The sequence below is a fragment of the Ursus maritimus genome, unplaced genomic scaffold (genome assembly GCF_017311325.1).
Source record: "Ursus maritimus isolate PB19 unplaced genomic scaffold, ASM1731132v1 scaffold_35, whole genome shotgun sequence".
NCBI classification, from domain to species: Eukaryota; Metazoa; Chordata; class Mammalia; order Carnivora; family Ursidae; genus Ursus; species Ursus maritimus.
Genome location: NW_024426119.1, coordinates 6,933,922 through 6,949,511, shown reverse-complemented (window position 1 = coordinate 6,949,511; position 15,590 = coordinate 6,933,922). Strand labels below are relative to the sequence as shown.

The 15,590-nt window shown below is 58.6% G+C and overlaps 1 protein-coding gene and 1 long non-coding RNA gene across 2 annotated transcripts in view; one reads left to right on the top strand and one right to left on the bottom strand.

Annotated features, from left to right (window-relative positions):
- LOC121100199 overlaps positions 1-15,590 on the bottom strand; it is a 55,748-nt gene that overhangs the window by 10,382 nt on the left and 29,776 nt on the right. The gene's annotated exons all lie outside the window — the stretch shown is intronic.
- On the top strand, positions 6,179-12,994 carry CCDC9B (coiled-coil domain containing 9B). Its single transcript, XM_008702253.2, has 11 exons — positions 6,179-6,436; positions 7,252-7,365; positions 7,639-7,746; positions 8,359-8,511; positions 8,604-8,729; positions 9,356-9,555; positions 9,855-9,913; positions 10,709-10,762; positions 10,860-10,959; positions 11,541-11,583; positions 11,667-12,994. The coding sequence occupies exons 1-11, from the start codon at positions 6,425-6,427 to the stop codon at positions 12,204-12,206; spliced, it is 1,509 nt and encodes a 502-aa protein (XP_008700475.2). The 5' UTR covers positions 6,179-6,424; the 3' UTR covers positions 12,207-12,994.

The following is a 15,590-nucleotide window of genomic DNA, read 5'->3' as shown; positions in this document are numbered from 1 at the left end:
GGGAAAGAGGCAGAAGAGCCAGGGGTCTTTATACAATTTGGGAGGACAGGTTTCTGATGGCAACAGGGCAAAGGTGGCTGGTCCTGGGCATGGGCTGGAGAGAGTGTGCAGGGCTGGGCATCGGCCTCACTGACGCAGCACAGGTGGAGTGGGGAGACCCCCCCACCCCCTACAGAGACTCCTGGGCCGGTCACTGACCCTGATCTCCAAAAAGAAGCTAACAGCACCCTCCCTAGTTAATTCACAGATTTCAAAGCTTGATGAGATCAAATGACATCACAGGTGTAAGGACGTTGGCAGCGCTGTATGTAAGTGCACAGTGGGTTTTTTTTAGAGAAAGAGAGAGAGAGCTCTCCAGAGCACGTCCCCCCCACCCAACATGTGTGCATGGTTGGAGAGAGGTAGGGGGAGGAGGAGAGCCCAACACGGGGCTCAGTCTGACAACCGTGAGTTCATAACCTGAGCTGAAACCGAGAGCTGGGCGCTTAACCGACTGAGCCCTCCAGGCGCCCCAACACGGTGTTCTGATTATTCAGTATTAGCACCGATGACCTCCTGACTTCCTGGCCTCATCATCCCTGCCCTTGCTCACACTGGGATCTTCCTGCTGGACACGTCACCATTTTTGGCTTCTGGATCACTGAGTATTTTACTGAGAGGCTCTCGAGACATTCCCTCTCTGCCCCAGCCTCTTGTAAACACCCTCCTTCCCCCTAAGGTGACCAAACATCCGGGTTTGCCGAGGACTGAGGGGTGTTCTGGATGCAGGACTTTCAGTGTGCAAACGGGACCGGTTCCAGGCAAGCCAGGACAATTGGTTACCCTACTTCTCTCCCCACCCCGAGGCTGCTTCCTCTTCCCTGCCGTGACCACGGTGTCCCAGGCATTTCAACACGTTCCCTTTCACCCAGGCTATGCTTTCCTGTCTTGAAGCCTCCAGGCTGGGTGATGCCACCTGGAGAGGGGGCATGTGCCCCCCACCCTAGCCCTTCCCTCTTCTCAGTGGGACAGGCCAGCTCTCAACAATCGCTCTGCCTTCTGTTGGGCTTCTGTCCTTCTTTCTACCCCTCAAAACCGTGCCAGACTTTCCCCCTATGCCTAGAGGGTATGCCCGCACCCACACCCCACCTCCCTGAGGCCCCTGTGGTGAGCAGCAAGTGGGGGGCAGAGCCTGCTTGTCCCATGCCAGCATTCCAGGCTCTCTGCCTGCCCTGAGGAAAGAGCCCCCTGGGTGCGTGCGGGCAAACCTGGCCTGCTCCCCACATCCATGAGGACCCCTACGCCTGAGTCCTTAATGTTGTCTTGGTTCCTCCCCTCTCCGCCTTGCCCCCCTCTCACTCTTCCCTGGACCCCCACTGCTCTGCCGGACCCAGACCACTCCCTGCAGGATCTAAACAGGCCCTGCTGCTTGTGCCACTGCCACTTCCCGTGGCCCATTTATGGAACACCCTCTCACGACCATCCCTCGCGAATCTTGCTCATCTTGAGACTCAGCTGGAAAACTCCTTGGCTGGCCTGAGCCCTGTGCTGCCCTGGCCTCAGGCTAACGCAGCCTGGCGTTGGCAAGTGCCTCGGAGGTGGAGGCTGGGTCCTTGCGTCTTGGTTCCCGCACTGTCTTGGCCCGGGAAAGCACACAGTAGGACCGCATTAATGTGGGCGAGCTCTTGACAGGGCAGCACTCAGCTCCCGGTTGTGGGCAGCTCTGGCCTGGGGGTGGGGGGCAGGGGTGGGTCCTGGGAAAACACTCATGGTGGCGAAGAGGGCTCCAAACAAGGGAGACCCCAGGGGTTCAGTTCCACACTAGAGTCCATCCCTCACTGCTGGGGCGGAACCTGGAAAGCTTGTGATGTCCCAGCCTTGGGTGTGTCCTGGAAAGCAGAACAGAGGAGCAGATCTCCAAACAGCCTTCCTTCTGCCTCCTGACGCCTCAAAGCACTTTAGTCCCACCCCGCTCGGGCATGTGTGCTCTTGGGAGAGGCAAGGCCCACGCCGTCCCTGGTGGCTGGAGCCTAGCCCGGGCTTGTCCCTCCTGCCCTACCTCATGGACTCTGAGTCCTCCGCACCCAGGCGTAGGCCTGGCCTGGCCTGAGAGGCTTGCACACAGACCTCGGGTCAGGAGGAGTCAGGACAGCAGTTTCTTGAGCGAGGCCCTGATGGGGATTGGCTTTGCAGGAAAGGAAACCCAGGAGGCTTTAAGCCACCTTCTCGACCTTTCCCATTTGGAGGGTTGCCCCTATTTTCTGGGTGCTCATGTGATCCAGCCTTGCCCGTCCTCCTCAATATTCATCCATGCACACAGAGCTGGAAGGTGGCACTGGTGACCTCTAAGGTTCGGCCCCAGCCAGGAATGGTTCCTGGGCACTGGGGTGTGAACCTGGACCCTGCTGTTCCCCTGCTGGAACAGACGCAGGTGAAGCACAAGGGACTGCTTCCAGAGGCACCAGCACTAGCTGGCCAGAGATGGCAGCCGGAGCCTGGGACTTCAGAGGGAGCAGGCAGGGGGAGGGGGGCAGTGGGGGCCTCAGGATCTCCCCTCCCCATAGGTGGGCCTCAGGCTTCAGAGGGCTTCAGTGTATTCCGGTGCCAGCGGGCTGGCAGGAGGCAGCCTTTGGGGCCCCTCAAAGGCTGCTGCAGTGGTAGCTGTATCGTGCCTACCCGAGGCAAGAAGAGAACTGTGTTGAACTCTGCTCTGGGGTGCACGTGGTTCCAGATATGGATATCGCAGGTTATTTCATTTTGTTTGCCAACGACTTGGAGGAGTAGGCATACCTCATTTTGCAGATGCGGACCAGAGAGGTAAGGGACTTACCTAGAGTCACACAGCCAGTGAGCGTGAAGTTAATCTGGGCCCCCCCATCCCACTCTGCCTCATCTTAGGGCGAGGCTGAGGGAGGGCAAGGGCCAGAGTGCTTCAGTGTTAGTAATCAGCCACCGGCGGCCATTCCGGAAGCAGTGAGCGAGTCCCAGGAGTGGGGCCTCCGTCAGGGCTGTGCTCCCAGTCTCGGTGTGTGGTCCAGAGAGTCCCTTCCTCCCTTGCAGGCCTCTCCCTCCTCTTTCCTCCTCCATGACGATCCCAAGACCTGCAGCCATCTTGTCCTCAGGATGACTCCGCGTGTGTATACCACAGACCACAAGTCCCATCCACATATGGTCCGCTCCAGGCGTGGGGCTGTGGGCCCAGCTGGCAGGCCACCTGAGACCAGGACCCATGACCGAGGTGCTGGGACAACGGCTCCACTTCAGGGCAGAGAGGACAAGGGCACAGAGTGAAGTTGAGGTGGAAACAGGGTTTCGGGGGCAGCCTGGGGGTGGGAGGGCAGGAGAGCGCTTGCGGGATCCAGGGGTCTTGGCTTCTAGTCTCATGTGTGACGCAAAAGGCTGTGCGCCCTGGGTGGATGGTGCTACCTCTCTGGGCCTCCTCATCAATAAAATAAGGCTTCTACAACTGTGTTGCTTCTCTCGCCTGGCAAAGTTGGGCGTTCTCTAGTCCGGGGATTATAAAGACTCGGAGGGAGAGGAGCTGGGGAGCAGGAGGAGAGAAGGAAAAGAGCACCCCCACCTCCTCAGGCTTTGTGACTCTGCTGTCCTCTGGTGGTGGGATGGAGTAACAGAGACATGGTCTCTCCCTACCTCCCCCAGACGAGAGTCGCTTACCCTTTGGAGGGGCTTTCACTGCCTATGGCCTCACTCAGGGCTGCGTGTGTTCTGGGTGGAGAAAAGCAGTCAAAGCACATGCATAGGATACCCACGGGCCCGCACAGGACAGCACGGCTTATTCACGCACGTATTTGCTCTTCAAGCGCTGAGGGAGGGTCTGTGGTTTACTTATTTTTTAATTTGTTTTTAAAGATTTTATTTATTTGAGAGAGAGAAAGAGAGCACAGTAGGAGGATCAGCAGAAAGAGAGGGATAAGCAGACTCCCGACTGAGCAGGGAGCCTGACATGGGACTGGATCCCAAGACCCTGAGATCATGACCTGAGTGGAAAGCACACGCTTAACCAACTGAGCCACCCAGGCGTCCCAGGATCTGTGGTTTATAAGGGCACTGTGCCAGGCCCTGGGGATCTGGAGGCACTTGGCACACCATTTCTGCCCTCAGGGAGCCTCTGTCCAGTGGGGGAGCAGATAAACACACCTTGGACTCTGGAAAATACAGGAGAATGTAGCGGCTGCTCTGAGGTGTGACGTGCTGTGTAACGTTTGGGAAGGGCAGGCCAGAGACTGTGGGGTCCTATCTTTTTTTTTTTTTTAAAGATTTTATTTATTTATTTGACAGAGATAGAGACAGCCAGCAAGAGAGGGAACACAAGCAGGGGGAGTGGGAGAGGAAGAAGCAGGCTCATAGTGGAAGAGCCTAATGTGGGGCTCGATCCCAGAATGCCGGGATCACGCCCTGAGCCGAAGGCAGATGCTTAACCGCTGTGCCACCCAGGCGCCCCTGTGGGGTCCTATCTGATCAACGGTTTGTCCTCGGCACGCGGGCCTGCAGCCTGATGGGCCCCGAGATCTTTGTCACTGGGTTTGGAGAGTCTCTCCCTGCAGGCCCTTCCAGAAGAGCTGGGTCGCCCTCCCCATGGGACGGCTGGATTGCTACCCATACCTCCTGTTCCCTGGCTGCTGTCCCGCCCCAACTCTGGCTGGGAACAGAAGTGAGGGGCGCACCTGACCCGGCCCCGCCCCTGTAGCCTCCTCTAGCTACCCCCCACTGCCCCAGGCCTGGTTTGCAAGCCTGGGTTCCAAAGATGATGGAGAACATTGGGTTTCGGCGGGGGGCATCTCCCCACCCCAGGCTGGTGCTGGGCAGGCCTCCCAGTTCCAACAACATGGTGTGGGGCAGGTGGTGGGAAGCCGGGCTGCCACCCCACCGGGGCCCTGCCTCTGGCCTTCCGGGGCTAGGCTGGAAGTCAGCAGCCTGTTTGAGGCAGTACACAGAGAGGGTGGGAGAAGGACAGGGAGGCAGAGAGAGAGAGATTGGCTCAGGGAGAGGAGCCTGGGTGCGTCACCATTGCTGGGAGTCTGACTCAGTGGGAACATCCGGCAGGAAAGGAAGAGAGAGTGTGGTGGCATTTCCAAGCAGGATGGGAACTCTGGGGCTGTGGAGACTGGGTGTGGGGTCAGGGGTACTGCATGAAGGCCTGGCCAGGAAAGAGGCTAACTGTGGTGGGGATGGGAGGGGGGCAGGAAGAGATGGTTCAAGGAGAACAGAGATTGAAATGCTGGCTGACTGGGCTGGTCTGGGAAGGAGAGAGAGAGCAGCGGGGCTTTCTGCTCTGGAGACAGACCCTGGAATTAGGGAAACTGAGGCCTGGTCAATCAGGGATGTGGGGGATGCAGGGACCTCTGACCCTCCCTTTAGGGCTTAGAGGTTGCGGCCCTCTAGCTATTGAAAGAGACCACAGGTATCCCTGATTAAAAAAAAAAAAAAAAAAAAACCAGAACCCCAAGCCCCAGCTCCGGGAGGCTCCAAGAGTGGGCCTGCCAGGCAAACTGCTCCCCTGGGCAGAAGGACCAGCCTCAGCTATACTGGGAAGATCTGGGGAGAGATTTTCCTGAGAAAGGCTGCTTCTTTTCTCGGGGTGAGAGAGGCTGAAAGGCCAGCCATGGAGAGCAAGGCCAGGAAGGGCCTGGAGCGAGGACCCTGAGTGGGGAAGGCTGTTGGCCGGCTCTGAGCTGCGGTGGCATGGGCCCTGCAGGAAGGCCCAGTTCCCCACACCAAGGGGAGACTGGAACAGCTGAGCCTCTCCGGAGTGGCCGTGCTTTAAAATACAGGGAAGACGATGTTCAATCTAAAGGGATTACTAACGGTGTTATTTCAGGTATGTAGTCGTATCTGGTGGCCTGGGGGAGGGAAGCTTCTTGTCCCTTCAAATCACTTAAACCAGAACTGCTGAGAGCAGTAAGGGGAGGCTCATTTGAGGTGGGGGCCTTAGACTAGGAGAGCTGATGGGCTCGTCTGCATCCCGCAGGCCTTTCTTTCCTAATGGGAGGGCTGGAGGCTTAGGTTGGCTGCCTGTCTATCTGCAGGTAGGTCGGGGCTGGGGCTCTGCGGAGCCTAGGGCCTCGGAGAATTCTGGGCCTGGGGCAGCCAGGCCCCCTGTGTGGGTTCAACCCAACAGAAAGAGGTTCCTGCTTGTGTCTGTGGGGACGTGGGGCAGGGCTTGGGAGAGGTGCTGGGCAGGGCCAGCGCCCTGGTCCTTGCCCTCTGAGAGTGGATGGGTGGGGGTGGCGGCGCGCATTCCTGGCTGGGAGCCCAGAGGAGTCTTTTGTAATCACAACATGATCTCGTGTGCTGAGCAGTGAAGCCGGCAGGGAGAGGCCAGCAGAGGCCCGGCTCCGGCTCTGGTGGCTCCGCGGCTCCGGCTTCCCTCCTGCTCTGGCTCCCCTGGGGCTGCTCTGGAATTCTCTCGGTGCCCACTGTTGCCATGCACTCAGCTGTGAGTGGCACCTCACCTTTGGCGGGGGGCTTCTTGGGGCTGGGAGGAGGCTGGGACGCCAGGCAGTCACACTCTGGGGGCAGCTGGGGACAGCTGGGCCTGGGAGGAAGAGGGCTGTGCCTAGGCCCGTGGGGGGCTGGGCAGGGGCATTTGGCCACAGTGGAGACCCTGCGGCCAGACAGGGAGAGACCTGGGATCTCGGGGCAGAGGCCTGGCTTGCTTAGGGTGGCTCCCCAGCTGGGCCTGCCCCCGGAACTGGCTCTCTCCTGCCCCGACTGCCGGCAGCTCCAGGCCTGGAGAGGCTGGGCTTCTGGGAGCGGCTCTTTCCCACAGGCTGGGCACAAGCCTGGGGAGTGGGGCCCACGGCCTGGGAGCCCAGGACAGAGCCGGGGCCTCTCTTTACTGTGGTTCTGGGCCTGGGAGCCAAACAGCTCCCCCCCTCGACCTTCTGAATCCCCTGGCAACTTCCCAGTCACGGCAGGTTCCGCTGCCAGAGCCATTTATAACTCTCATTCCAGGCTCCGCTCAGCAGTGGAGCTCCCTGGAGAGCCCGGGGGAGGGGCAGCCCACTGCTGGGAGCTGCGGGCCTGGGTATAAGGCCCTGACCTGAGCCCTTGAAGAGGCAGACAGACAGGCACACAAGCCCAGTAGGGTGGGGACTTGGGGCCTTCTGCGTGCCATCCCCCCGTGTGAGCCTAGCTCTGGGGATGGCTCCATTCGTGGTAAGAATATGCTTCTCAGGTGAATGTGAAAGTTAGGGGGCTGACAAGGGATGGGCCCAGCAGTCAGGAGCTTGGGCCCCCTGCCCTCTGCAGGGGTCTCACGGAGCCGAGTCCCCCATGAGCAGGCAAGAAGAGAAGGATGCCGAGCTGGATCGGAGGATAGTTGCCCTTCGAAAGAAGAACCAGGCCTTACTACGCAGGTACCAGGTGAGTGGGCCGTGATGGGGGGCCAGGAGGACCAGCTGGGTTGGTACTCCCTGTCTGACCCACAGACCCCTGCCCGGTGGTCTGGCCTGCAGGCGCTAGGCCTGGGGCCAGAGTCACGGTGGTGTGGTCCATCTCAGAAACTCTGTGAGGATCTTGGGGACGCTGTGATGCGGTGCCTCTGCCCCCTGGTGTCCCACTGGTGTCTCTCTGTGTAGGCCTGTCTGTGTGCATCTGGGGGGCCATGGCCTGTGCTGACCCCAGGCCCTCCCGCAGGAGATCCAGGAAGACCGGCGGCAGGCGGAGCAGGGGGGCATGGCGGTGACCACAGCGGAATTCCTCCGACCCGATGGCCTCACTGTCACTATCAGCCAGGTTCCCGGTGTAAGCCCCGCAGGGACAGAGGGTGGGGTGGCGAGAAGGTGGAGGCCCAGCCCATGTCCGGGAAGAACAACGCTCCTGCTCCGTTTCCTCCGCTGCCAGTTGTGGGGTTTACCCTTCAGTTCCCGGCCTGAGGTAGCCCAGCCCACTGTGGTCCCTCTGACCCCAAAGGGCCACAGCTAAAAGGCCACCAAATAGAATCCTCCTCACACCCTTTTCCAGATGAATGTGAAAGTTACGGGCCCTGTGGCCCCGCAGCTATGCTCCAAACCACAGGCCACTCCTACACCCCCAGCCCTAGAGGGACAGAGAAGGGGGCTGAATGCCGGGAGCAGTGTCTAAGGGACAAAGCCCCATTGTCTGAGCGCTCTGGATTTCCCAGCTCAGAGAGGATAGGCTGCTGTGGCATCTTGGGCCCTGGGGTGGCCCCGGCCCGGTCCTTGGATAACCTCATGCCGCTGGCATGTGAATGCCCCATGGAATCGGCTCCTCTGTGGGCATTCCAGGGAGGGCCAGGGCTGGAACCCGGCCTGGGGCACCTCCCACAGGACTCCGTCCGCAGCTCCTGCTCAGCGCTGGCCATGTGGTCTGAGGGCATGGCGTCTCATTCTTCAGGAGAAGCGGGTAGTCTGCCGGAACTGGGCAAGGTCCCTCAGACCTGGAGCAGCCAGTGGGATGCTTGAGGATGAGGACGTGGAGGCCCACACTGGTACCTTCCGCTTGGGGGAGCGGGTGGAGCTGGCTGTGACCATGGAAAACAAAGCTGAGGTGAGCAGGGTGGGTGGGGGAAGCCCAGGCACGAGGCTGGCAGCCTCCTCTTACCAGGCTGTGCCACACTGCCCATCCTCGCCTCCCCCCAGGCCAAGCGGATCGTAAGCGAGAAGCCCACCAGAGCAAGGAACCAGGGGGCAGAAGGGTCACGTGGAAGGGGCTTGGGACGGACCCCCTCCATGCAGATGGCCACCAGCTCGGATTCTGCACAGAAAGTACATCTTCAAGAGGGGATGGGAACATGAAAGTGGCAGTCATCATCTGGGGGAGGCGGAGAAGCTGAGTCACTTATGTCCCCTATCTCCGGGGACATGGCCCAGGCAGCACCAGCAAGAATTCCCACCCCTTCTTCCTTTCTCTGGCCAGTCTCCCCATTGGGTGGAGACCCTCTGACAGGGTATGTCAGAAGTCAGCCCCTTACCCTAACTGGATCTCTGATGGCAGGCATGTGGGGGCCTTGGGGTGGGCCATGTGCCAGGTGTGACCTCTAGGTGGCAGCAGCCCCTAGTCCTGGCTCTTGCTCACCACTGCTGGGTGCCTCTCCACTCTGGGCCTGTCTGCACACCCCTGCAACAACCCAGTGGATAGGCACCATTATTAGTCCCATTCTACAGAGGAGGAAATAATACACAGAGAGCTTAAGTAACTTGCCCAAAAGACACAGCTAACAAGTGGATGGAAATAGTATCTTTGGCAAATGAACATGTTGGAGATGGAATGGATCTCATTTTTAGATGGGGACTTCAAAACCTTGAGGGAAGGGGTTGGTAAGATTCAGATTTCCACTCTAAGTCAGGCTTCCTGCCTTTATCCCATGGTGCTGAGTGTCTTCTCCTTGCAGGGTGCTCGGGAGCCCCAGAGTCCAGGCCTGGTCCCAGGCCCAGTTCCCCGCCGGCCAGTGGGGGGACCCTTGGAGGTGGGCTGGGACTATGCCCAGTGGAAGCAGGAGCGGGAACAGATCGACCTGGCCCGTGTGGCGAGGCACAGAGATGCACAGGGTGACTGGCGCCGCCCATGGGACCTGGACAAGGCCAAGCCCACGTGGGTGGCAGGGCTGGGTAGCTCGTTGGACTGACATGCTTGTGGGGCTTGGGGGTAGGACTAACTGTGGATGCTTCTGGGAGGGCTGGTGGGACCCTTTCCAGGGTGGTTAAGGGTCTGCCCGGGCCTCTCTGCTGGGGCCTTTGGCTCAGGGTGGGCTTGGGGTCCCCTGATTTCTTGGGCCCACCGCCATCCTCTTGCCGTCAGCTCTGGGATTGGGGCCGGGGGAGGCAGTGGCCACATGGGTCTTGCTGTAGCGTGTGTCCACCCCACAGAAGCCTGGCTTTCTGGCTCCACAGGCTACAGGACTCCAGCAAGCCTCGGGAAGAGGGCCTGGCCAGGGTGGGCGGCGCCAGGGGTGAGCCAATACCCACCTCACCCCTTCCCCTCCTTGGCTTTTATCACAGCCTCCCCACCCCCTGGGCTTCCTCTCCTTTCTCTGCCTCTTGGTGTGTCACTTATTTTTGGAGCTGGAAGGAGACATGGAAGAACATCTTACTTCCTCTCCCTCACTATCAGAGCAGGGCACCTTTCCACCCTCCAAACCCACAGCCTCTACCCTGGGTTCTGACCCCAGAAGGCCTGGGGAAGAGGCTCACAAGAAGTCTGCACTGCGATCCTTTTGAAGTTGGTCCCTCATGGGTGAAATCTCTAGTTTCCCTGCCCCTGGCCTGTTGTAGGAACAGAGCTTTTAGAATGGCTAGTCCCCTTATTTTTTTTTTTTTTAAGATTTTATCTATTTATGTGTGTAAGAGAGAAAGAGAACGAACAGTGGAGAGGGGCAGAGGAGAGGGAGAAGCAGACTACCTGCTGAGCAAGGAGCCCGATGCGGGACTCGAGTCCAGGACTGCGGGATCATGACCTGAGCCGAAGGCAGACGTCCAACTGACTGAGCTAGAATGGCGAGTCTGCTTATTTTACACACGAGGAAGCTGGGGCTGGAGAAACTCAGCCAGCTACCTAGCCAGGAATGGCAAAGAGAGTACAGGGACCCAGCTCTCTTGATCCCCAGACCAGGGATCTTTTTGGGAGTCAGAAAACCCACACCTGGACCAAGAGAAAGACTGACAGCTTCCCGGTCCTGGAAGACCGGCGTTACTGCTTGGGATCCTTTATCACCCCACTCTTTCTCTATTTCTTTCGCCTCACTTAGGTCCCAGGAGCCACCGGAAGTCACAGCCCCCACCACTGTCCCTTGATGGTAAAGGTGAGTTAGGAGAGAAGGAGCAGAGTCACATGCCCTGGTAAAGGAGCTGGGCTGCCATGCCCTCTTCTCTCCTTGATTTGTGGACCATCTCTTACAGGTGGTACTACTTGGGGTGGGCCACCCAGCAGACCCTCAGCGGTGTCGGCCACACGAAGCAAAGCCCGGGGGACAGAGAGGCTGACCGGCAGGGCCCGCAGGTAACAGATGGCAGGGGGCAAAATCAGGGGAAGCATCTGGGCTTCTTGATTTCCTGGATCTCCCTTGCCCCTGGGAGGTCAGGCCCAGCACTGTTCCAGGTCCCTGTTCCGGCCCTTGGGGCTGCTGCCTTCTGCCTGACGGCTGCCTGGCGGCAGGTTAATGAGGTTCGGGGAGAGGCCGGTAGCAAAGGCAGCAGCCGCAAGAGCCCGGTGCCCAGGGAGGCCGGCAGTAATTACAGCAGTTGCCTTCCCCCGGGAAGCCGGGCGTGCCTTTCCCAGGCGGTGCAGGCAGGGACACGTCCAGAGTCCCCATGGAACTCGAGGTACTGCAGGCTTGGCCATAAACAGCAGCTGGGGACCTGGGATGGTGCTAAAGTGGGTGGTGTTCAGAGGAAATGGCTGGATGGGGAACAAGGTCAGGCTGGAAGGGAAGCATCCTGGAGCCTCGTTCTGGCTCTGATGTTCCTTTGAGACCCTTGGGCTCTGGCTGCTTCCTGGGAACATGGGCCACTGGCTACAGAGCGACAGACATGAAGGGGGGTGGGTAGGAGTAGGGCCTGCCACATGCTGTGTTTCTACAGGTGGGAAACGAAGGAAGACAGAGAGGAGCTGGAGAACCAGGAGGTGGGTGCTTGGGAATAGGATGTGGCGGGCTAAGGACGTGAGCTCTGAATCCGCCAGCCAGCAGGGCCCATCTCTTGTTTCAGGGAAGCCACAGTACCAGAAAGACTCGGAGCGAGGAGGAACAGTCACAGAAGGAGAGCAGGATGGGGCTGGGCCGACCCGCAAGTGCCCCAGCAACCTGCCCAGCCCCAGGACCCCCAGGGGAGCCGAAAAGGGAGTCAGGAGCCTCCATAGCCAGTCCAGTCCTTGGCTCGCCACAGAACACTGACTTGGTTCCCCTTGACCTTTCTCTAGGAGGGGCCAGTAGCCCTGGGTCCGGGGAGAGTGTGTGTGCACTCACTCCAAGGCTCGGGGCTCAGGAGAACCCTGTGTCCTCGCCAGATGGTTCTGAGCAGCTCCTGGGGTGGAACGACCCCCAGGCTGAGCCGGAAGCACAGACTTGTTCGGAGCCACAAGGAGGCGCAGGGCCCTCAGAGCCTAGAGAAGACAGGTCTGGCAAGGCTGGGGCCCAGCAGGGCTTGGCGCCACGAAGCAGGCCCCCCAGAGGAATGGGCCAAAGGGCAAGGGGCACAGGTGGTATGAGAAGCAGGACAGGAGGGCCTGGCCCTGCAGGAAGATGCTGAGCAAAGCTCCTGGGAGCATGGGGGCCAGGCTGGGGAGAGGAGGAGGGAAGAATGAAGTCAGCACTCTTGTCTCTTGTGTGTGATGGATGCTGGTGGCTTGTGGCAGTCTGGCTGAGCAGCTGGGCAAACTCTCCAGCGGGGTGACATTGTGAGGGCAAGGAGCCATCCTTCCTTGCCCCTCATGGGCACAGCCTATGCATAGGTGTGTTTTTACCTGCAGATAAATCTCCTGGTGTATTCCTATGCCAGGTCTCTAAGGCTGTTGAGCCCTGTCCTGGGTCTGTCACCATCCAGGCCACCAGCTTCCCTGCCCTGGCAAGAATGGGAGGCTTGGGAGCACTCGGCACCTGGCTCTCCTGGCCTCTGTCACCGCCAAGGCCTGGCTTCTCTTTCCAGCTGCGGCTTTGGCTCCTCCAGTGCAAGGAGCCTCTGTAGCTGGCAGGACCGGTCCAGGCCTGGGTCCCTTCCCCTGCCTCTGCCTTGCACCCAGGTGACTCACAGCCCCAAACTCACAGGAGGGCCAAACCAGGGGAAATCTCGGCCATCAGCTGGCAGCCTCTGGCCTTTCTGGAAGAGGAGGCTGAGGCTTGAAGAAAGGGAGGCCACAGCAGGTAGGGACAGCTGGGGACAGAACAGCAGAGCTCAGGTTTCCTCCGCAAAAGAGAGGGTCCCCGGAAAGTCCTTCTTTCTGAAATGGTCTGGGGTTGGGTGGGGAGAGGACAGCCTTCTTCTCCCCACAGTAGGATGGGAGAGCTCTCATCAGCAGGGATCCCCTCCCCCACACCCAGGTCAGACATCAAGTATACCATCAAGACAGCATGGGGGATGTTGGGGGGGCGGGGGGGGAGTGGGGGAGCAGGGGGCCGCCCAGGGCCATTTCCTGCCATCTCCTACTTCCTCTTCCCCACCACCTCCCCTGCACACAGGCATGTGCCGAAGCAAGGACTCAGACAAGGGGCAGAGAAAGTGACTCTGCCACAGTAAAACTTCGGGACTTGTCTTTCCTACTTAGTCTCTGTTCCCGCCCCTCCCCTGGGGCCCACGGCTGGTGAATTATTCAGACTCCACACAAGCTGTGGCTTCCTCTCAATTCAACAAACATTTCCTGAGCACCCACTAGCAGCAGTGCAGCCGGTGGGCGACGGTGACTCTGCCAGCAGGAGGGAGGGGGAGCCAGTCACCCAGCAGATCCAAGCTGCACAGCGGGAACCGTGCTTGACTGAGAGCCTTGACGGGAGCTGGCGATGGCGGTAGGAGCCCAAAGAGAAGCACCTCACCTCTGCTCGAAAGGGCGGCAGGTGCCCCTTCCTCTCTCACCACACTGGGCTCTCCCCATGTGGCCCTCTCCTCTCCCTTCCTCTTGGGCCCCACAGTGGCTCTTCCTCTCAACTGAGGGCCCTGGGCCTCACCAGCCTCTCTGGCTTCTCTAGGGAGTGTCTAGATCATCCCAAGGGTGCTCCCCTGTCAAAGGGAGGGCTAAACTGTGGGCTCACAGCTGGGGCTTCCTCACTGGCTCCATCTCCACCCTCCACCCCCTCTACTCAGGAAGCATGGGGAGGGGGTGTCTTTTCAGCAGATCAGAGTGCTTCTCACATGTTAAGGTGCAGAGTGATGCAGAGTGTAATTCAGTAGGTCTGTGGTGGGCCTGGAAATGTTCATTTCCAATAGGCTCCTGATGATACCTGTGCTGCTGGTTCCTGGACCACGGGTTGAGTAGTAAGGGTTTGGACTAGAATATATGGAGGGCTAGGGGCAGATAGACTCTAGACTCTGAGGACTCATTGCTGGCTATATCGGGGACCTGGCGAGGGCTGCCCCTGCCAGGTGGGACTTCCTGGCTTCAGAGTTGGGTGAGAAGCTGAGGCACCTGGGAAAAGGCTCAAGAGGCTAGTGAGTGAGTGCTGCCAACTTCCTGCAGTGGGGAGTGAGGAAGCTGGTTGGGAATGGGATGAGGTGAAGGGGTGGAAGAGGTTGGTGTGGGGTTGATTAGAGGAATTTTGACAAGGCCTGGGAATATTCATACGCACATGGGAAGAAGACCCCTCTGAGACATGAATAGGTAAGGGTAATAACTCTAAGCTCAAGTTTTCCTCTTGCCCTCCAGTCATACATAAATGCCTTTGGAGCATGACCCTGGACTTGACCCATGATTCCCAAAGGATGGAGCTGGGGAAGAGCAGATTCAGGCAGAGTCCTTGAATTCAGATGTCTCCAAAAATAATCATGATCAAGAATTTGAATTCTAAGATTCACAAACTGCTCCCCCCCCCCCACAGTGCTACTGACTGTACAGCTGGGCCTTCGTTAGAGAGTATATGCCAAGGTATGTTTGACTACGGGACGGGGATATAGAACTCGGGCAGAACTCTGGTTCAGCCCTCGCAAGAGGACCTACGCAGGAGAGAAAGGTGGGTTATGAAGAGCTATGGAGAAATAGGGCTTCTCTCCTCAAGGGTAACATCCAAAAGGATGTTAGGAGAAAGGATGTCCTGGGAGTCACTAGGGGTTGGAGAGACTGGCCCAGGACACCTTCCCTGCAGGAAGACTGCAACGCCAGGCAAGTATCACTGAGCTTTTCTCAAAAAAGGGGGAGCCCTTCTTCAGAATAAGGGAACCAGCAGCTCCGGTAGCCACCCTCCTCCCCTCAGAGGGAATGAGCTATGGAGCAGGAGGGAAGCATGGACACCCCTCCACAAACCTCAGGGTCATGGAAGCCTGGCTGTAGCAATTCCTGGCTCCTTTGCTTAAAGGCCTGGCTGGGAGACTTTCTCTTAGATGCCTATTTCCTCCCCAACCAACTGACAAGACTCTCTTCAAAGATGGCAAGTTCTTCATGAGACAGAGCTCTCAGGAACCCAGGCACAGAGCTGGAGGAACGGAGAAGGAAGCTGCCCACAGGGGAGTGGGGAGATGACAGCTTGACTTAGGGCCTCATAACAAGGAGGGTGGAAGGGGCAGAAGATAGCTCTGTCCTGAGCCCCTATCACGTGGGCAGAAGGGAGCAGCAGAGCAGATTGCAAGGGAGGGATGTTTTTGGAGGACTGGCAGCATGGTAGAGTGGAACAAACATGGGCCTTGGAATTCAACAGACTGAATCTTAACCTAGGTCTGTCATCTGCTAGCCGGGTGACCTTGATCAAGTTTAACCTCCAAAAGCCTCAGTTTTCGTATCTGCAAAATGGGGCCATTAACGACCTTGAGGGGTTGTCAAGAAAATTAAAGATAAGAGTAGTGCAAAACATGCCTGGCCCACTAAGTAGGCACTCTCTGAACAGCTGCCTGGCACTCACATGTGTTGAATAAACGAAGTAGCTAATCGGTTTGATCTCTGTCTACTTTGTTCTCGATTTTCTCCTGTACCTCCTCTTTCAGTGTCACCTTCAC